Consider the following 21,909-nt stretch of genomic DNA (forward strand, 5'->3'; position numbering starts at 1 on the left):
GTGCGTGGGATGGTGGGGTGTATGGACTAGAAAGATGGGAGGGGACGAGAGGGGAGGGGGGGTCAGAGATTACTCCAATTATCCAACAACACACTTTGACATTTAGAAATACTGAACATGTCTGCATAATGTGTCACTCGGCATTTGTATTTTGTTGATATTTCTATGCTTTACAAGCTATAGTGGCTTTACTATATATATACTCAGTGTTTAGGTCTGCTGATGGAAACTAGTCTATCTTCTTGGACTATTATCCAAAATCTAGTCCCTGGGCTCAACCTCAGGTCAGTGTGGCTTGATCTCATGAGAGGGCACTTGCCTCAAAATCTTGATACTGCTCCTCTGTCAGGGATTTCTTGGAGACCACGAGAACCCTCAGACCTTCCCTCGCCATGTTTCCGCACTAGAAAACAGAGACAGCAACATCTGGTTTCAGCTGGTTGCACAGCCTGTTATTCTGCAAGTTGTTTATAACAGGAATAAAAAACCCCTGTTATTGCATCTGCATTGTGAAAAAGTGGGAAATCCACCTCCTCTTCCAGCCAATCGTTATACTGCACGATGCCTGCCATCACCACATCAGCACCCTTCATGTAGAAAGTGATCTCTCCCGTCGATTCATCCTAGGAAACAAAACATCCACAGTTCAATCAGTGTGAGACATTAACATGCCATATCAAATCTGATACAATGCACATCAAATGTCCGAGTGTGCTTCATTGAGAAGGGATATCCAGTCCATACCCATGTGAGTCACGGTGCACATGCGCTTTTTTTTATGATTCTCTGTTGCCTAGAAAAGCATAACTTATTTTGGTATTCACTAGGGGTTTCAAAAAGTGTTTGAAAATATTATCATGAGGAAGTTATGTTTCTAGATCCCAGGCTTCCTGAGTTATAACCAAGCCAACAAAAATAATGTTAGTCATCAGACTTAGTCATAGTTCATTATAAGTTGAGAGATTTCTCAGACAATACATTATAATATTTTATGTTTCTTTTGTTTTTCTTGTTGAACCAGTGTCAAGTCCTAATTAGCCTCCTAGCAACAACTGCTGACCTACATTGAAAGTGTACTAAAGAGCGAGAGTGTAAAATAACTGACCAATTAGCATGAATATAAAACAATATTTGATCCTAGACATTACATTTTTTTGTGGACTTGGACAATTTCTCATTCACATAATCCTCCTCCAGAAATCCTTTTTGAATTGGAGAGTGCTGCCAGCTGCTCCTATATAGAGTGCTGCATTATAGGTTGTTTGCAGCCTTCACGTTGCTAGGCAATCAAGTGTCTTCAAGTTTGTTTATAGTGACTCTTTTAAAAGTTAGTCACCCCCAAAAGTGTTTTGTTGGCTTTAACCTGCAAGAGTTTCCAAAAAGGTTTGGTTTGTTTAACTTTGAACACCTTTACTGTGGAAACAGACCGACCGGGGGTCCGAATCATCTGACAAGCAGCCAAGAACGACTTCTGTCATAGATGACGAGGAGCACAAACAGAAAGGCTGAAAAACACTCACAGAGGAAGAAAATAATTTTTACTTTACTTCCAAGATCCTGACAGGAGAGAGAGAGTGAGTATGTGAGTGATAGACAATCTACATAAATGTGGGATTCAAGTTCTGCTTTAAAAGGAGGTTTTTTCAGTTTCAGCTCTTTAAAGATGAGGACTCTCTTCTCATTGCATTAATAGTATCTCAGGGAAACTTTCCCAACAGGACAAATGTGAAAGTGTGTGGTATTTAATAAAAAGACAAAACAAAAACAGGGTGGAAAAAGGAAGGCTTGTCTCATAATCAGGCTCCTTTTATATTCGAGCCAGGAAAAACAAACTAGGGATTTGATTTGATTTCTTTGAAGCTCAAACAAAAAAAAAAAAAAAACAACTGTTAATGAACAGACAGAGGGTGAAATTAATTGTTTCGGTACTTACTCGCACTATAATGCCCATCCTCTTGCTCTCATAGGTGAAGGGGAATATCTGCAGGATGGTGAAGTTCAGTATTTGGCCACTAGGGGTCCGCAGCTGCATAGAGGACTGGTCTCTCCCCACCAGAGTCAGACCAACGCTCTCAGTCCACTGCACCAGCGACACCTATCAACACCAATTTGTAAAGGTTTTAGTGGGATGGTTATTGAAACATATAGCTGAATATTAGAGGAGATAAAAGATGGACAAGCTGCACATTTTAATCTATAGCTAACTTTTATATCACACACACAGAAACAAGAGAGAAGAGTGACCACTAAAGCCATTACGTCAATATGATGTTCCATTACTTGAATTATCAAACAGTCAAGGACACTTTTGGTCTGAATATGTTGTCAGAGAGCACAGTAACCATTTAGCATTAATCAATAGCTCGAGCATTTTCAGCACTCAAGACTATTGATTGATAACTTAGAGAGAGACATGTCCATTTCTGAACTGAAAATATTGTTTTTTGCTTGATTCTCTCTGAAGGACACAGCAGACGACATCCATTAATATAATGTTAAGCCGTGTGTGTGTGTGTGTGTGTGTGTGTGTGTGTGTGTGTGTGTGTGTGGAGGGGAGATGACATTGCCCAATAACTTCCAGACCAGAAGCCAGATCACACACAGCCAATCCATCATCCATCTTCTGACAGGACTATTAGCAGAGAGAGGACAAATGGACACAGATGAGGACGGAAAACAACAAAGATCGCCACGTTCACGTTTTTCTACTCTTACTTTGTTGTTCCCAAAAAAAAAAAAAAATCCTTATTTTGGAAAAAAAAACACATGACCGCGTAGTCTGGCAATGTTTGGCCGGGAGCACTTTTAACGTCAGAAAAGCTCTGACTGAGCTCTGACTCTGACCGTCAATGTTTGTCATCCAGGTTGGGAATTACGAAGATCGTGCTTAGTCACAGTCTAGAAATATTCACTGTGGAGGCATTTTTGGATTCGGCGTCCACCACAACAGCACCAGCTTGTAATAGCAGCATCTGGGTTGGCTGCCGATTCCTACTGAACCGAATAATGCTGTATCCAGTTGGCTTGACTCACGACCGCCGCATGGCTTTTATGAGCTACTCCTTTTATGTGCTGACACAGTGATTCAGATTTCAAAACTCTTTTAGTGAATCACACACACAATACAACCTCATGCTTTTGATTATTATTCGCGTGCAAATAAAACGATTCTGACATTAATAATAAATTATAAGAAAAAAAAAAACAGGCTATTTTTGGATATCTTTATGGTATGGTGCGAAAACTGCAACGTCCCTGCTTTTTTGATTCCAGCTAGAGACCTTTATTGCCTGCTGTCAAACCTCTCTCTCTCTCTCTCCTCTCCCTCAGCCTCTCTCTCCCTCTCTCTCTCCTCTCCCTCAGCCTCTCTCTCCCTCTCTCTCTCTCTCTCTCTCCTCTCCCTCAGCCTCTCTCTCCCTCTCTCTCTCTCCTCTCCCCCAGCCTCTCTCTCTCTCCTCTCTCTCTCTCTCTGTCAGCCTCACTCTCTCTCTCAGTCTCTCTCTCTTTCCCCCTTAGTCTCTATCCTCTCTCCCTCTTAGTCTCTCTCTCTCCCCCTTAGTCTCTCTCTCTCCCCGTTAGTCTCTCTCTCCCCCCCTTAGTCTCTCTCTCTCCTCTCTCTCTCTCTCCCCCTTAGTCTCTTTCCTCTCTCCCTCTTAGTCTCTCTCTCTCTCTCTCTCTCCTCTCTCTCTCTCTCTCTCTCCCTCTCCCCCTTAGTCTCCCTCTCCTCTCTCTCCCCCCCTTAGTCTCTCTCTCTCCTCTCTCTCTCTCTCCCCCTTAGTCTCTTTCCTCTCTCCTCTCTCTCTCTCTCCCCCTTAGTCTCTTTCCTCTCTCCCTCTTAGTCTCTCTCTCTCCCCCCTTAGTCTCTCTCTCTCTCTCTCTCTCTCTCTCTCTCCCTTAGTCTCTCTCTCTCCCCCTTAGTCTCTCTCTCTCTCTCTCTCTCTCTCTCTCTCTCTCTCTTCAAAAAAATCATCAAGTAATCATCTTTTAAAAAAACAAAAGAAAGGAGACAAACATGTAGATACATATCTGTTTTGACAGCAGTAGTAAAAACCATGCATTCAACAGTCACTGACATTGTGTCCACAACCAAAACCAGCAACCAGCTCTATATTAAGACTTCCTGAAAGCTGTAGGGAGAGCAAACTGAATCTTGGTTTAGATTAAATCAAACTGATAAAAACAAAACAGCACCTTTCAGGTCTCAGCAACTCAAACAAAAAAAAAAAAAAAGAAGAAGAAAAAAAAAGGAGTTTATATTTCTATCCAGTGTAACATAAAAACAAAATTAAATGACTCGGTTTCCTACGAACAAAACAATAGTAGGTCAGATCTTTAATTGCAACAGATGTACTGGGTTATATTAAAAAAAAAAAAAAAAGCTATCAAAGAGGAAATTCAAAAGGGGATAAGTGCAATGGGCTGGGGAGCACATTAAGGAAATCCGTATTTACACCGCAGGAAATGGATCAAGTCGAGATTCCGCAGCCCTCTTCCTGACGTTCAAAGAATTTATACTGATCAAGGACATAAATGTGGGACGGCATTTGGCTTGTAAATGTACACGGAAGAAAGCGGGCCAAAGTCACTCAAGACAATGGCCACTTACTGACTGACAAAAAAAAAAAAAATGAAGACCTCTCAAAGTCTGAAGTCTGCTCTCTTGTCTCCGACTCTCCGTCTTCCCTGTTTGGCCTTCAGAAGAAAGATGTTTATGTGCATTAAGTGTCATCTTCCTGACGGGTCAAGTTGTGTTGTGTTATATTATCAGCATGGAAGTGTTCGTCTGTGTGTAAAGTAAATATCTACTCATGTAAACCGCCTGATGGATACACTGGAGCTGCTTGAATAATAAATGTGGGAAAGTCGACATTTCCACACAGATGCAGAAAATCATAAAAGTCATAAATAGTAAAAATGTTTCTAATGAATAAATGAAGTGTTCTTTGTTAAAGTGCATGTGGAAGTAATGTATAGCAGTACTTAAATATAACTGTTTTATTTATTTATTTTACTGCCCACATTTCTTTTAAAATGTGTTTTAATACTGTAACTGTTATAAATGTGTATTTTAAACTGTTCGATTTTTTCTTTTTTTATTGACTTGCTCCTTTAAAGTGTCTTTGATAATTGTGCGCTCTATAAATATAATGTATTATTAGGGCCTGAGTGCTGACCAGCCCGAAGCCCTATCGTATCTGTAAACCGACACGCATCGGGGGGGGGGGGCTGCTTATCTTGTGTTCAACTTTCTTCAAGTATATAAATAATGTTTTTTATTATTATTATTACTATTCAAGTGTCATATATCACATGAATGATGAGACTCTCACAATGCTTCATAATTCTTGCTGCCTGACTGAAACATCTAAAACAATACAACATTTTCAGACATTAGGTTGTTTTATGATAATTAGATGTTAGATGATAAATATTACATCACTTTAAATTCTTTTGGTATTTTAAAATTATTAATTATAAAATAAAAAATAATAATATTTAGCAAAAAAAAGGAAATTTAGCACATTTTATGATGAATAAATGAATAGTACTTGTTTGAAATTAAGCCACAATAATATGGACAGTGAAGTGCGTTACCTGCTTTATCACCCGTGCACTTTTTCCACACTATTCTATCTTAGCTCTATTTTGCATTTTAAAGCCTTTGTAATGTGGACAGCCGGGAGCGATATCCCTTTAAAAGCTGCTACTATCTTTTTTATTGTCTCATCAACATTCAAGCTACCTCAATTATCTTCCTCCCTCACGTATTTATACTAAATATTGTTTGTCATTGTTTTTATCTTGTTTTTTAACCTTGTACCTTGTCTGTTTCGTTGCATGCATACAATGACAATGATAAAGTATCTTATCTTGTCCTGCAGGCTTAAAAGAAAATCTCCCAATCTATAAATGTGCATGTAATCCTTCAGCTGGAGCAGCATCTACACATCGGTGTGTGTGTCTCGCTGTCATACCTCATCGGGGCTGGAGGCCTGGTACACTCTGCAGGTATCTTCATAGTGCTGCTCGGCCTCGGCCTGGTCCGTCACGCCGTTGGACTCGTACACGGGTGTCACGTTGTGCACCAGGGCGATGGCCTTCACAGCCTCGTGGACTCTACTGCTGATGGTCTTGCGGACCTTAGTGGCTGCCGGAGCTCTGGAGGCTGGAAGGTCGTGGGTGGGCTGAAGACAATTGCAGAAGGTAAGTGTACTCAGAGGAAGAGACAACAGGAAACTGAAAAAGGGCGATTTCTAATGGGAGTCTTTTGTTATGCTCAAGGTTTTTCTAAGAGAAAGCAACTGTAGAAGCCAAAAGAACTAATAATCTGTACTGTCCAAAAGAGAAAAAAAAGGAAAAAAGTTGTATGAGTGTCTGAAAAACAACAAAAAACAACTTGTATGAGCATAAATAGAAACACACACAATGACTCAAAAACCTAATTTTGAAAACTGTGATTAGTAGCTGGAGTTTTTTCAGTCTGAGAAACTGGCTGCTTCACTAACCCCAGTTTGTGATAGTGGCCTGTAAGGATAACCAGATGTGTAAAGTAAATATGAACAATTAGCTTTCGCATTGTGGGCCTTTGCTATTTTTAGACGGGGCCGTTTGCGTTCCAGGGGTTAATGGTAGCGTCATTAAAGAAGTCCGGTCAGTGCTTCGCTTGTGGGCTAATCCTGTTTCCTGCTTCACTAACCTCTGGTGTCAAGGGGGGACAAAGAGTGTCATCTGAGGTCAGGAAGCATTCAACTAAACAATAATCACAAACTGATATGTTTCTTAAAACAATGCTCCTGTCTGTTTGTTTTAACCCTGTTTCAAAAGCTTGTGGAATTTCAAATCTCTTGTTGTGTTTTCTGTTTGCTTTCTAAGTGTGAGTGACTCTTTTCAGTTGCAGTGCATTTCTTCTCCTTGACAGAAACAAAAGCATTGACTTGTGTGCTTCTTCTTCTTTGTGGCCTTTTTTTCCTTTTTACCTGTGTGTAGGCGCTGAACACATGACTCTGTACTTCATCCATAGAGTCCATCCCATATGCCACAGTTCCAAGATGCAGTCGCCGGAAGACCATTTCATTTTGGGTAAGAGTTCCTGGATTAAACATTAAATTAAAAAAAAGATGATGTTTAGGAGATATTTGCAAAACAAACTCAAGTGTCAGTAGCTGCAGAAAGATTTGAAGTCTGCACCTTTCATTGTTGGGATTTAGAAACATCAATCACTTCCTTAAAGTCGGCATGTCACATATGGTGATTGAAAGAAAAAAATGGGAGGAAAAGTCAAGAGGCCTTTCCCTTCAACACTACACACAACCTCTGTATCCTCACACTCACTTTAAAAGCATTTTACGCCAGTATATCAAAAAGACCTAAGGGGGGCCTCCGCTCGTACATTAGCCCGACCCGCCGACCCCACCGGCCTTATCATGCTCTGGATGGGGAAATGGCCGATCATTTTATTGGGCATGAGGGCTGTAAATCTGACGGGTAACACCTCACGCCTGAGGAAGTGCACTAGTGGAGGTGTTGTGCTCTGAAGGTGTGTATGGATGAGAGACTTTGGGCTTTTTTTTTTTTTTTTATGATTTAAGGGTCCAATATGTAGCAGGTCTCCAGGAGCAGAAACGCCACCGCAGAGCAAACCCCCCGCCTCCCCCTCAGGGAGTCAAACGATTTAACTCCTACTGGATACTTCCTCGGCAAATCCTCTGCACATTTCCTCTCATTTAAGTACTCCACACAGTGGCTTAAGTGCTTTTTTTTTTTTTTCTTTTTGGGCCACATAAACAAGGTGATTTTAACATTTTTTTTTGCAGCCTAACCTGTTTTGTCAGTCAGCAGGTAGGAGATTCGTCCAAGCTGTTCGGGTATGGTGCTCGCCCTCACCACTGTCCCGGGTATCTTGGAGTCTTTCTTTATCATCCAACTGAAAACAATCTTTCCCATATCCAGGTTGACACGCAAACTGAAACAATAAAATAAAAATGAGCTCTCTCTCTCTCTCACTCCTCCATACATGCAAATATGATGGATATGAGGGTCTTAAATCATACCTAATGGGCACAATGTGAGAGAGGAGAAGCAGGAAACGTAGGATTTGAAGGTACCAACGACCGGCGAAATGCTGCAGGGCCACCATGACCAAAGATACCACCACTAATGCCCCAAACAGGATCTTAGTCAAACAGTTCACCTCCAAGTCAAACAAACCAACCTGTCATGAGAAATAAATGTGTCTAATAAATATGCAAATCATCAGTGTGTGTACAAAAATATGTATCTCTAAGAAAATCCATATTAAACAACTTATCAACACTTGAGGCTAAATTCTGTCTAGGAAATAATGCAAATATACACACATCTGTTTATACTAACTAAACGAAATGTTGAAATGTCAGCCTGTAAAGCTCTGGTTTACACTACTGTACCTTGTGCCTTGGGTTGGAGGTGTTCATGACACTGCGCAGCTCCTTGCCTGTGTAAATCACAACCCCCACCACTGTGCCTGGAGTTAGAGAGAGAGAGAAAAAGACCTTAAAAAACTTCCTGAAGGCAATATAATAAAAAAAAAGAAACAACATAAAACACATATTATGTCAAGAAGATGTTTTCCAGACTTATTATCTTGACATGAATAGACCTGTTAAAATGAAGAATGTCATTTGGAATATAAGATGCAGATTTCCCAATTTCTTAATGGATAACATATGTTAGCGTGGGGTTTAAGTGGACTCGCTCTCCTGTGGAAGAAGTACACTTTTTTTTTTGGCCATTACGGTTAGTTGCCCCAGAGCTATCTACACATAAGCAAAATGTCTATAGTTGCCTCATTAGTTTTCTTTATGTTTGCTTTGACTAGTCTTCAGATCAACAGTCTTTAAGCTAAAGCAAATGCGGATCCTGTTTATTTCCTGGTCATTAACCGCTTCATCGAAAAAGCTGGTAATATATTTACCCGAGGCGACAACGGTGCTGGCCCACAGGGTGTTTTCAATGCTGAGACTTTCATTAACAGGAGGGTCCCCATCTTCCTGTAACAGTTGAGATAGTATATGCAAACATACATTATGTTGAGAGATGACAGAAACCGTTGAAGAAAACAGCAGTGGCGCCAACAAATAAATGTCACTCACCCTCGTAAACGTTCCTATAAAGTTATGGATATCAATGTTTGGTTCCTCTGCATACACATATGATCTGATTTGGAGAAGGTCCTGTAAGACATCGACGACATGGTTTAAGATCACTGACACATGAAAAAGTGACTTAATAATAACAATAATAATAATAATAATAATAATAATAACAATAATAATAATAATAATAATAATGATGATAATGATAATAATAAGGATATATAATAATTCCTACAGATTCCATAGGGCCTTCACACTGTTTAGTGCTCTGGCCCTCATAATAATAATTATGCTCTATTCTAGCATTTTATTTCTCTCTTTCTATTTTTCTGTACTTTGTTTTTATTATTAGTGTGTGTGTGTGTGTGTGGGGGGCGGGGGGGGTTAATTGTATGTTTTAATGTTTTTCAAATTACATGTTTTTCTGTTTTATATAAAGCACATTGAGTTGCCATTGTGTAATGCGCTATATAAATAAAACTGCCTTGCCTTGCCTATACATTGAGAAGGAGACGAGAGCAAGCAACCCATTTCTTAATTTGCATCAGCCATCATGCAACCATCCGGAATAACACCTCGAGGATGTGGACATGTTTGTTGTCATTAAGTTATACGGTTCATATAGTGACCGTACTGCATTCCTCAGGTATGATAACGCTTGCTCGCGGGTGTATTTAACAGCCAAAAACTGTTATGACGCATTCAAAAAATACAGCAAACACGGTTTGACAAATACGGCAGTTATTTTTTGTTTTTCACACTGAAAACACACCTCAAAGATCAGTAGATGAGAAGATCTGCAAAGATGGGAGAAGGGTAACGACTAATGAATATTACAAATAACTGACTTTCAAATACAGCTGCTGGTTCATTTTCTGTTGGTTGATGAATCTATGAATGGACTCAGCCTTACAGCTCTGGACAAACATATCAGTTTGCCAATAACAGCCAGTTCATGCATTTTAATCCCAACTACGTGCAATAAGATGGAGGTTTCTACCTAACAGCAAAATTATGACTTTCATTTGGTTGGTCAGGATAATTTCAAATGAATTCTTCAGAGCCCCCCCCCCCATTCACCACATGTCAGCAGTCGAGGTGAAGAGTTGCCTAATATAACATTTAGGTTGAAAATAAACAACTGGATGAAATAACATGTATTTGCGTCATACTGCAAATTGCGTTGACTGCCTGACGCCTGATATGACAAATGAAATCTTAACCTATTGGCATCAATATTTGCCTGTGGCACAGGCCTGAACCTCTGACCTCTTAGTCATGCAGTTCTCTGACGACCTGCGTGACCAGGATCTGATGTCCAGCCCACCCTGCACTCTAGTTAAAAGGACTGCGGTGTCTTAATGACAGACTTGCTTCTCTTAGACCACATTCATCATGCGTAATTACTCCTGCAATCATCAGTTTTTATTGCACAAACTATGAGAAACGACAATTGTATAAATGCGGTCTTGTAACGCACAATGTTCTCCTGCACCCTCACTAAATGTCTATCTGTATTTTTATGACTCACGGCAGCAGTTGGCAGCCTCTGCGTGCAGGCCACCGGGAGGCGTAGTTTCCAGTCAGTCTCTCCATCCAGCTGGTCAGTCCGAAGGAAACAGGAGCCTGGGAAGGAAAGGACAAGCTGGATCTGATGCCAGATGGAAACACATTCACCCCTAGGGGGCAACAATAGATAGGACACTGGCTCTATTCTTGAGGACGGCCATATAAAAAAAAAAAAAACAGCAATATTTACATTTCAACACAGTTTTTGATTTTGTTATTTGTTCCAACACACACTCATTTTCAAATTCACTGTTCAAAAGAGGGGCCATTACACTCATTTAGCACTGAAATGAATAGAGGCAACATTTGTGACTGGGTCTGAGTGGGATCAAACTGGGATCAACGTGGAGGCACCCACCCAAAAAGCCCCCTCACCCCCTCCCTTACTCCAGCCCCTCCCTATCGGCCTTCATGCGTCATCCTGCCCAAAACCTCCCAATCCTGGACTAGGCTCTTCATAATTGACCTAATGGCCTCCACATGGAAGAGAGATAACCAAGCACTATTTCCAGTAAAACAAAGCTGTTGTTATTCTTCCCCCGACAGGAAGACGCAACAACAACAACATGCGTCTAACTCACCTTACCGGCTCTCATTTGCCTTTCTAGACGCTGATATAAAAACAACTTCTTCCTCGTGAGGAGATTTTAATGCGCAGCGCTTCAGATGTTGTTATTATGAATGCACTGAATGGTCCGGGGTGTATTTTGTATATGTGCAAATTAACAACACAAAGCAAATGTGTTATTCCTGACAAATCTTTTCCTAATCCATATTTGATTATTCAGATGAAGCCATCTTCCTTTTCAGGCCTCCAGTTTTTTCTTCACATTTGATTTTTGTGCGTCGCTCGATTTTACTTTTCGTTATCTTCTCATTTGAAAGACAAAATGAGTCCGGGGATATATGTCATGGACGGAAGATGAAGAGAGAACAATGTTTTTGTCTGCACCGCCTCATCTCACCATTACATGAGAAGCAACTCCCCACTACATCCCACTTTGAGTGATAGTATAGTACTGGACCCAATTACAATTTAGACATTATAGGACTTCCTGTCCTGGCTCAGGGCTAATCCCTGCACCTCAGCGCCTTTTTAAACAAGTCATTTCCCCAGCCAGCCAGCCAGCCAGTCAGCCAGCCAGCCAGCCTGTTGTGGAGATCTGGATGAATGACCAGCAGATGTTTACCATTTCTTTCAGAGGTCCTTAAAAAGATCATGTCAGCAGGAACACGCTGGTTCTACAAAGAAAGAGGCAGAAAGAAAAACATGACTTCAACATCACTTCCTGATCCTGCACTTTTCCCCTCCTCCTTCCTCTGCTCTTACTTTAACTGAAGAAGACTTTTAGCTTTTCATGTGTCACATTACCAAGAGTCAGTCAGTCAAAAAAAATAAGCCCTCCAGCAAATCATCGTGCCGTGGCCTGAGCGGGACCCTGACCAGGTTTGACACTCTGAGTGACCCGGCTCCTCCACTGCATTAGTCAAAAGTTACTGGAAGATAAATTCCCGATTCAATTCATCTTGAAAGCTTAGTGACACTAGAAGGAGTGCATGGATTATTGTTAAGTGGTCAATAGTTGAATAAATGCTCTTCAAATGCAGGTTAAACTTAACATTCCAGCGTCTTTTTTACTTTTGACAGCTTCTGGTTTCACCTCCACACTGAAGAGTTCACATTTCTGAATTGTAACCCACATAACTCACATCACTCAGTCATATTAGTGAAATGTGCAGGACAACATGTGTGACCTTTCCTTCAGCTGCCTTCAAATGAGTGATTCAGAAAGAAGCCCTCAGCTGGAAACTGAAGACAGGACTCACTTCTCATATTTCATGAGCAGAGACCTCTGAGAGAAACCTACCAGTCAACAGATTCCCCCCTAAAAACTCACACTAACTTATATATTGTATATTTTAACTGCAAACTACAAAAAAATGGGTTTGGAAATGAAAAAAATAGTTGATTGAATTTGTGTTTAAGATCTAATTAAAGGCATTTTAGGTCCACGTCTGTTATGTATGCATTGAGCTTGACAGGCTTGAAGCTCAGCATTGATCACAAGATTACAAAATCTTTACTAACTCCTTTCACCTCGGCCACTAGTCGAGCACAGAAGATTAACAACCCCCTCATTATCCGCTGTCATATAAATGGTAACCTGACAGTCCTAAAAAAAAAAAAAAAAAAAGCTACTCACAGATGTGGATGAAATGATCTTTTAAACAAACCTTTTCCACAATTATAAGATCTCCAACTTGAATACTGCTGCTTTTAACCTTCACTGTGCCTGAAATACAGAAAGTTAAAGTTAATGAAGTATTTGAGAGCTTTGTAGCAATCATTCAGATACAATTTACAATCATCTGATAACCATTTTCCATATATACGTCAGAAAGATAGGTGAACAAACACATCATCAAATACTAATGTCTCCTCTATATGAGTAAACTGTTGTCCTGCATGCTTCACCAGTCACCCCCGTGAGTTTGGGAAAGTAATTTTCCGTCCAGATTTGAAGGAATGCTGGGGGAGTTGAGCCTTTTCTCTCATTCCATTTGGACTGAACGGGCAAATTTGTTTGGAAGAGATCACTGACCCTTGACCTCTGCCCGTGACCTCTGGGCTTTGCATATGTAAGACATTAAAGCACATTAATATTGCTATGCATAAGAGGTTCATAGGACTTTTTTTCTCCCCCCTCTCTCTGCTGCAAAACAAAGAAAAAATGGGACACAGGAGCAAATTCGCTTATATTACATATTACTTATTATAAATTGGGAATGTGGGAATGTGCCAATATCTGTCACATTTCTTGCTTAACATTTAAACATAAGTTAGGCAAAACAAGTTCAACCAGCTTCTTTCTAGTGGTGGAGCACACAGCAAGTTCTGGCACCATAAAGTTTGTATAAACCACAAGATATGCATGGGGGCCGCTATCATGGAGGCAACCAGTCATTGTGTTTATGGGTAAAACAAGCTGCCACATCAAAGAGGCAAAGTGATGGAAACCACAAGTGGTCTCCTGCTTTTTTATTGCTGGTAGCACTTTATACCAAAGGCCTCTTATGTACACTTTTTACATCTCTGCTTTGAATTACCCCACCATTTCCCCAAGCCCCAATAAGTTTTAATAGGACCAACCTCCTACTAGTTAATAGATGCTGTTGCTGAGAAATAAGCAACATGATCAACATGGATAAAAACATGACCGGTGTTGTCCTAACTTTTTTTTTTTTTTTTTTTTTTTTAAGTCTTACCTCTGGTCGATAGCTTGCTGTAAATCTGCGAGTTCACTTCTTTGTCTCGAAGGTAGCATCTAATTTCTTCTACAGCCTCTCTTAGGATGGTAATCATCAAAACAAGACCCTAGGGAGAGGAATTACAGAATAGTAGAGAATAACTTTGGTAATTGTGGTTGCGGGAAAAGAGACCCAGAAAAAAGGAAAACAACAACAACAAGACACTGAGTACGGAAAATTAAATTGACCGACCGTAATGATGAAGAGTTATAGAGGAAGAGGAAGAAAGCCACGTACCAAAGGGACCCAGTAGGTGTAGAGGGCACCTAGACGTAGCTCGTTGACAAACTGAGAGCAGGCCAGAAGCAGAAAGTACAAGTTGAAGAAGTACTTGAACTGATTGTAGAGGACCTGTGAACACACGACAAGGAAGGAAAGAGTCAAAGATTAAAGCAAATGATCAAACACAGGATCATATCTAGTTAGTTTATTAATGCTTTAATAGTATTTTTATGTATTTGACATCACTGTAACTGCTTGTAGATGAAATTTCAAATGATTTCAGGCTTATATAAAGGATTTAATTCAACATTATTTTAATATTGTAGAGAAGAAAATTCCTCCCTTCCTTCCTTCCTCCCTGCTACCGTCCTTCCTTCCTTCTTTCCTCTGTCCTTTCGTCGTTTTCTTCCTCTTTCTTCCTCCCTTCCATACTTCCTTCCTTCTTCCAGCTTTCCTTCCTTCCTTCATGCCTTTCTCCTTTCCTTCCTTCCTTCCTTTCCTCCTTCCTTCCTTCCTTCCTTCCTTTCCTCCCTTCCTTCTTTCCTCCCTGCTACCGTCCTTACTTCTTTCTTTCCTCTGTCCTTCCTCCTTTCCTTTCCTCCCTTCCTTCCTTCCTCCCTGCTACCGTCCTTACTTCCTTCTTTCCTCTGTCCTCCCTTCCATACTTCCTTCCTTCTTCCAGCTTTCCTTCCTTCCTTCATGCCTTCCTCCTTTCCTCCCTTCCTTCCTTCCTTCCTTCCTTCCTTCCTTCCTTCCATCTTTCCCCCCTTCCTTCCTCCCTTCCTTCCTTGACTCGAGGACAACAGGAGGTACCTTTTAATTTAGGGTTAAAACGAATCATTATTTTCATTAACGAGTATTTTCTCAATTAATTCATAAGTTCCTTGGTCAGAAAATGGTGAAACATGTTTACCAAAGCTCATGGTGACATCTTCAAATGTCAGTCCACGACCCAAAGATATTTAGTTTGCTATTTATTTTAGTTTTAGTACCTAGAAAATATTCACATTTGAGAAGCTGGAACCAAATCTTCTGCTTATTTTTCCTTCTTAAAAAATGCCTCAAAATCATTTTCTGCCATTTGAATCATCGAATAGTCGACTAATTGTTTCAGTTCTACTTTAATTGTTCTTCAGGTTGACACAAGCTACACAGATATATAGATATATATATAGTTTCAGTATTTCTGTTCAAAAATAATGTTGAATTTCAGTCAAAGCTTCTATGAGGGTTCAGCAGTCTGAGTTCAACATGTCAAGTGGCTTTCTTTCTTCTTTCTTTCTTCTCGTCTTTTTGGTTTGAAATTTCCTCTTTTTGTTACGACCACTTCACCGCAGTTTGTCTGTGGCAGCACAAAGAAGGAACTCTGCTCTTAAAAAGAAAGCCTCTTTTAATTCATTTGACTCCTGTTGCTGAATCCTCATCTTAACTTTGGCTGTGGCTGACCTTAAGAATACAATTTTGCACAGAAATAAGACTATGGATTAGATTTTGTCTCCCATCACTTAAATAGAAATCACTTAATAGTGGGAGTCTCTCTGAGGCTAGTATGGACAGGAGGAACAATTATATCAATCAATAACACTTTCATATATGAGCATGTGAGTGTTTTTAAAAACCTCTCCTTTAGCAAGCTTTCCTTTCACAAAATATCCAGTAACTAAGCAAACTAATCTAAAAGATAAGAATGGGCGGGGTGAGTACAATCATTCATCACTATGTACTTTTATGTATCAATAAAAAAACTATAATACATAAAATTATAGTAAATGTTCTGGAAAATCAAATGAGATAAAAAACAAAGTGAATTAAAGCTTTACAAATTAAAAAAATCTCCTCAAATTGATGCAAAAAACCACATTTAAGTCAAACACTGCCCACAATAATGTGTAAAATTGTCCACACTGGTCTTATACACTGAGAAATGTTAAAAGAGGGGAAATAAATACAGCCCAGTTTTAGCCTATAAAGCATTTCACAGGCTAATAAACATTATTTGGAACAATTTGAAGACATATTGTAGCTTTTCTTCCACCAGCGTTCTTTAATTTAACACTCACACTACAACTTTGCTCCATTTCATTACCATCAGTGTGCAAGATTACTACCGAGGGAGACCTTGCATGTTCATGTTGACGCTGTAAGTCATTTCCAAGAGTCATTCAAGGGCCACATACTGCCCAATTTAATCTAACGTGGGCCGGATCATTAAAAAGATAAAAAGAAGGAAGGAAGGAAGGAAGGAAGAAAGGGAGGAAGGACAGATAGAAAGAAGGAAGGAAGGAAGGAAGGAAGGACAGAAAAGAAGGAGGAGAAGGAGGAGAAGGAAGAGAAGACAGGAAGGAAAGAAGGAAGGAAGGAAGGAAGAAAAAGAAGACAGAAAAGAAGGAAGGAAGGAAAAGAAGGAGGAGAAGGAAGAGAAGACAGGAATGAAAGAAGGAAGGAAGAAAAAGAAGACAGGAAAGAAGGAAGGAATGAAGGACAGATGGAAGGAAGGAACGAATGAAAAGAAGGAGGAGAAGGAAGGAAGGAAGGAAGGAAGGAAGGAAGAAAAAGAAGACATGAAAGAAGGAAGGAAGGACAGATGGAAGGAAAGAAGGAAGGAAGAAAAAGAAGACAGAAAGGAAGGAAGGGAAGATGGAAGGAAGGGAGGAATAACTAAAGTGGGCCGGATTGGACCCTTCGGCGGGCCGGATCTGGCCCACGGGCCGCATGTTTGACATCCTTGGCCTACAGTATGTTGTGGTGAGAGGAACTTCTTGACACGAAGCGAAGAAAATTAAAAAAAAAAGAAAAAAAGAAAAAGAAAAAGCATCATCACCATTTGCAATGCAAAAACAGTTTTCTGTCTTCTGCCTCCCAAACAAATGTGAGCTACTTTCAATGTCTGGCGTCTGGCTTCATATACAAAAAAAGTTCTTAAGATCACTGAATGTCTGGAAAACAAATGCATATGTAAATCAGAGAGGAGGGAAAACACACACACACACACACACACACACACACACACACACACACACACACACACACACACACACACACACACACACACACACACACACACACACACACAGCTTCATACCTGCTGTCCATATTGTCCACATGTGTCACTTTCATGCTCTTGGAGGAGACCACATGTGGGCTTAAAACAGTCTATTATGCTTCTCTTGTCACCATTTAAGGGTCTTAATTTTGACGGGAGACATTCTACTACTTAAGAATGACTAATGATCCTCTTATACTGCCAACATGTGAACTGAGGCAAGTCAATATCTGGGTAATAAACCCCGAGCCTCGCAGCACATCAAGCCGGTATGTTTCTTATGGCCGTGCAAACTGTTCATCTGTCAGAAGATGCCCTCTGGCTTTGGTCATATGAGTAAAAATGGAAGCGGCTATGTGTCTAATCATCCGGAGGCTTGCCAACATGTGGTCCTTAGGGATTAGACTGACTAGAAGCGACCAAAACAACGGCTAAAAAGTAATAATAATAAATAAACTGTATTTTTTTTTGTATCACATTTGAGGCAGAAGCATGTATTTAAACAATTAGCGGATTCATTGAGAGAAAGATAAGTGAATATTTTGATAATCAATTCATTGTCTGAGTGACTTTTCAAGCATAAATGTCAAAAGTACTGATAAAAACTTTTTAAAGTGATTTTATGTGATTGTAAACTAAACATCTTCGAGTTTTGGACTGATGTGAAGACAAAATGAGCAATTTGTATCACCTGAGGCTCAACAGTCCTAATCCCATTTTTCATTATTGTCTGACGATGAATAGACTCACTAATTAATCAATTAATCCAGAAAGTAATCATCAGACTAATCAATACAGTCGACGCTCGTTCATTGCAGCTTTAATACATAATAACTCAATAAAAACTACACTGAGCTTTACTGTCTTGACCTCCCACATCACCAACGGCAACCAACAGTCTCTTATGATGACCAGATTGCTCCGACTGTGATTGTCTGAATGGAAAAACGTGTCCAATGAGGTGACAGTAAATCAGGGCCAGGCTTAAGAGAGGTGGGTGGTGGTTCGGGGGTTAAATGGTGGGAGGGTGAAGTGGGCGACCTTTGACTGACACTAACCGCAGGCAGGAAGGTGAAGAAGTTGTACTTCTGGTTGTTAATGACATTCCTGGGGTACCTCTGCTCCCTCTTTTCTGGGTGGCCGAGCCACACGGTGCGGGGACGGAAGTCGCCCATGCCGCAGCATCTCGACCACGGGCAGCACCTGGGGAGGGGGGGAGAGGAGGAGGAAGGGGAGGAGGAGAAGGGGGAGGTTCAAGAAAGTCACATTTATTCTCACTACATGCTGAGAAACAGACAGTTACATTAAAACACTTATTGTGCAGTTTGACTCATTCATAGCTGAGTTGAGATAGTTGTTTTAATGAATTCCCCGTCACATCTCTTCGTTAATGTGTTGCTTACCGCAGCTGTAAAAACCCACACAGCACAGACAAGGCTGAGCTAAAAGGTCCATGAGACATTACGCCTGACAAAATAAATATTAACTTTATCTGGAAATGGGTGGATACTCCCTTCGCTCAATCCAAACAAAACATTCCACATCAATCAACTAAGAGCCCAGTAACCTGATTAATGATTGAGCTACTTCGTGAGCTATAAAACAGATTATAAACAAAATATAATTATAAAGCTTCCAGCAGCCAGTCCATTCAGTGGCAGTAAGGAAGCCATATTTTTATGACTGTTTTCTTTAAGTGCCCCGAACTGTGTGGATGAGCAGACGGGGCAATATTCAGAGTTGGCAGTGTGTTTAAAAAAGCTTGACGGCTCTGTACAGCAGTTATTGTATAATGATGTATAATGATGAATAAAACTGCAGTGGATAGGACACCAAACACAAGCTTCCTCTGCTCCTTTATGCACTTGAGGTGAGATCCCTGTGAAACCAAACCTACATTTGTTTCAAGCTACAAGAGTGAGAAGAAGATAAATGCATCAGTTGGATACTTACTGTATCAAAGATATAATAATTCTCGTACATCTTGGAGAATAACGAAAGCTAAAGTGAGCTCTGTGGTTGTAAAGCCACTCCTTGTTTCTCTAATCTTGAACCAACAAATTGTTCATGTTCCTTTTTTTTTTTTTTATAAAAACCTCAGAGGCCTTTTTCACTGAAGACATTTTAAAATGTCACAGGAAGAAACGTACAGTTGTAAATAATGATGGCTGCTTCAGTTTCATGGTGTCTCCCTCTCTCGTATTGATGTTAATAGTAAACCAACTTCCTTGAATAAAGCCTTTTATTTTCCTTATACATTATTCTGCCAATTAGCTTCTTGACTAATCGATTTGTTGGTGTATAAAATATCAGTCCAATATAGTGAGGGAGGGATCACCATGCTGACACTTGGTCTATTCTAGGCATGGGCCGGTATGAGATTCTGGTGGTATGATAAGCATAAGAAAGAATATCACGGTTTCACGGTATGGCGGTATTGTGATTACAGCTCTAAAATGTTCCTAAAAGGAAGAAAAATAAAGACAGACATGTTAATTTAACCTGAATCTGTAATGACAGTGTGAGGGGTCGTGATACTCTACGCTGCAGCTGCACCACCTGAGGGATTTCTGACCAGCACTTCCTGTCTTTGACCAGACTAAAAACAGCTCATACCTTAGGAACGGTATGACAGAAAATTTGGCGGTTTCGGTTATCATGGCTTTTTCAAATCGCGGTATACCTTGAACTAAGGGTCGACCGATACACCCAAATGCACCCAAATGATCTGCACATAATATTGTAGTGATATAATGAATTTAAGAATATGAAAACACTAGATAACAATATACTGAATTTGTGTTTTTGTTTCTTCATGTAAATGGAGGGAGGAAAGCAATATTGGCTTCAAATATTGGCTCAAAAAAAATTGGCAGCACATATTGGCCATCGGCTAAGGCTAATGTAAAAAAAATCAGTATTGGCATCGGCCTTAAAAAACCTGTATCGGTCGACCTCTACCTTGAACACGGTTATCATCCCATGCCTAGTCTATTCTAGCCTAGCTTATTTTGTCTTACTAACAGCCAAAACACCAAAGCTAATCATTTCACCTTAATATCAAATAAAGGGGGAAAGCTAATTTTGACATTTTGTACCCCAGGACTACTCATTTTTATGGTTTATGCTCATGCATCCTGAAAATGTCAAATTCTTGCAAATGTATCTTTTCTCAATGGACGACTCGCCTCTGTTGTAATGTACATCTTACTGCCTTACAGCTAAAATATGTTTACTTATCCAAATATGGGACACGTACTTGTAGTTTTTAGTTGGTCTCGTAGTATGAGTAGCACGTGTCAGGCTGACAGACAGGTGAACTGTTACAATGACAGTCATCAGGTTCGACTATTAGATGACAGGAAATGCAGTTACATGTTAATCATGTCGACTTTTGACAGCTAATCTTCAGCTCTTGAGTATAAAATATGTTTAATTACTCAAATATGGGACATGTAACTGCAGTTTTTAGTTAGTTTTGTAGTATGAGTAGCAGGTGAGAGGTTGACAGGTGAACTGATACAATGACGGTCATCACGCTTGACTATTAAATGACAGGAAATGCAAGTTATGAGTCAATCATTTTGAATTTTGACAGCTAATTTTTTTTTAGCTCCAGAGCTTAATTTATTAGGGTTGTAAGATAAGATCATGTTCATTATCAATAACTGGATGCACTTGCTGTATATAATATAAAAAACTACTGAAAAAGGCCCATCCCTTTTTCAAATGTCATGTTTAGTCTAAGAGATTAAGACAAAACTCAGTTTATAATGTTATAAAATATAGAAAAGCACCCAACAAAAAAAAAAGAAAAAAGATATTCAAAGTTGAGAAACTAGAAAAACAGATTATTCGATTAACCAAATGGCCGATTAACACTAATCAATCGACTAATTGTCCCTGAGCTCGTGGTGATTACAGGCGATGACATCACCATGTCTGATCAGTCCATTGGCTGCAGTTCAGCACCGTGCATCTCCATCATCATCATGAATGAGGCCCTGTCCCTGTTTTTATATTAGTGGAGGAAGAAAAAAAATAACACCACAAAACAAAAAGCATCCTTTCCATTATAGCCATCCCATGAATTAAGGAGATAGTACTATGACTGAAACGTGAGGCCTACATGTGATTTCTACTCTATAACACACCGAAGCTCCAGTTCACCGAGCAAATATTGACATGGGCGTCTATTGCACTTGCTTCAGCTGCACCCCGGAACAAGGATGTCTCCTGGAGCTAGCTGTTTTAAAGCTACAATGAATCGTATTTAATAGCATATAGAGAGAGCAATGTCGCTATAGCAACATAAAGCTCGTTGTTCCCCTTCCTTTGACTCCAGCTATTATTTCTACAAACCGGTCACCGCTTAGTTATAGAGAGAAATAAATGTCGACGCACATTAAATGCCAACAATTAAAAAACAGCCACACTGACATCAGCAGTAAGCCGACGAGTCGCTACACACATTAGGAGGCTACAAAATCACCACTGCTGTGTTATTTCTCGTTTCCTGTGTCATACGTCTCTCTCTATACAACGCCCTTACCCATGTTTGTGTTTGTTGTCGTTTCTTTTCGGCCGTCTGACGGGCTGTAACGGGATATTGTCGGTCATTCCTGCAGCCCC

At 40.0% G+C, this 21,909-nt stretch overlaps 1 protein-coding gene across 1 annotated transcript in view; it reads right to left on the bottom strand.

Moving 5' to 3' along the window:
- Positions 1-21,909, bottom strand: part of LOC128356824 (probable phospholipid-transporting ATPase IIA) — a 36,951-nt gene extending 15,042 nt beyond the window's left edge. Inside the window, exons 1-17 of the mRNA XM_053316975.1 lie at positions 21,830-21,909; positions 18,336-18,480; positions 14,250-14,363; positions 13,971-14,079; positions 12,939-12,997; positions 11,894-11,945; positions 10,666-10,760; positions 9,132-9,212; positions 8,954-9,029; positions 8,427-8,503; positions 8,052-8,212; positions 7,821-7,963; positions 6,978-7,090; positions 5,976-6,185; positions 1,934-2,095; positions 531-623; positions 320-403 (exon numbers count right to left, since the gene is read on the bottom strand). Of these exons, the coding sequence (XP_053172950.1) occupies positions 320-403; positions 531-623; positions 1,934-2,095; positions 5,976-6,185; positions 6,978-7,090; positions 7,821-7,963; positions 8,052-8,212; positions 8,427-8,503; positions 8,954-9,029; positions 9,132-9,212; positions 10,666-10,760; positions 11,894-11,945; positions 12,939-12,997; positions 13,971-14,079; positions 14,250-14,363; positions 18,336-18,480; positions 21,830-21,897 (1,842 nt within the window). The 5' untranslated portion in view covers positions 21,898-21,909. The remainder of the gene's footprint in view (positions 1-319; positions 404-530; positions 624-1,933; positions 2,096-5,975; positions 6,186-6,977; positions 7,091-7,820; positions 7,964-8,051; positions 8,213-8,426; positions 8,504-8,953; positions 9,030-9,131; positions 9,213-10,665; positions 10,761-11,893; positions 11,946-12,938; positions 12,998-13,970; positions 14,080-14,249; positions 14,364-18,335; positions 18,481-21,829) is intronic.

Source organism: Scomber japonicus, chromosome 4, assembly GCF_027409825.1.
Source record: "Scomber japonicus isolate fScoJap1 chromosome 4, fScoJap1.pri, whole genome shotgun sequence".
Taxonomy (NCBI): domain Eukaryota; kingdom Metazoa; phylum Chordata; class Actinopteri; order Scombriformes; family Scombridae; genus Scomber; species Scomber japonicus.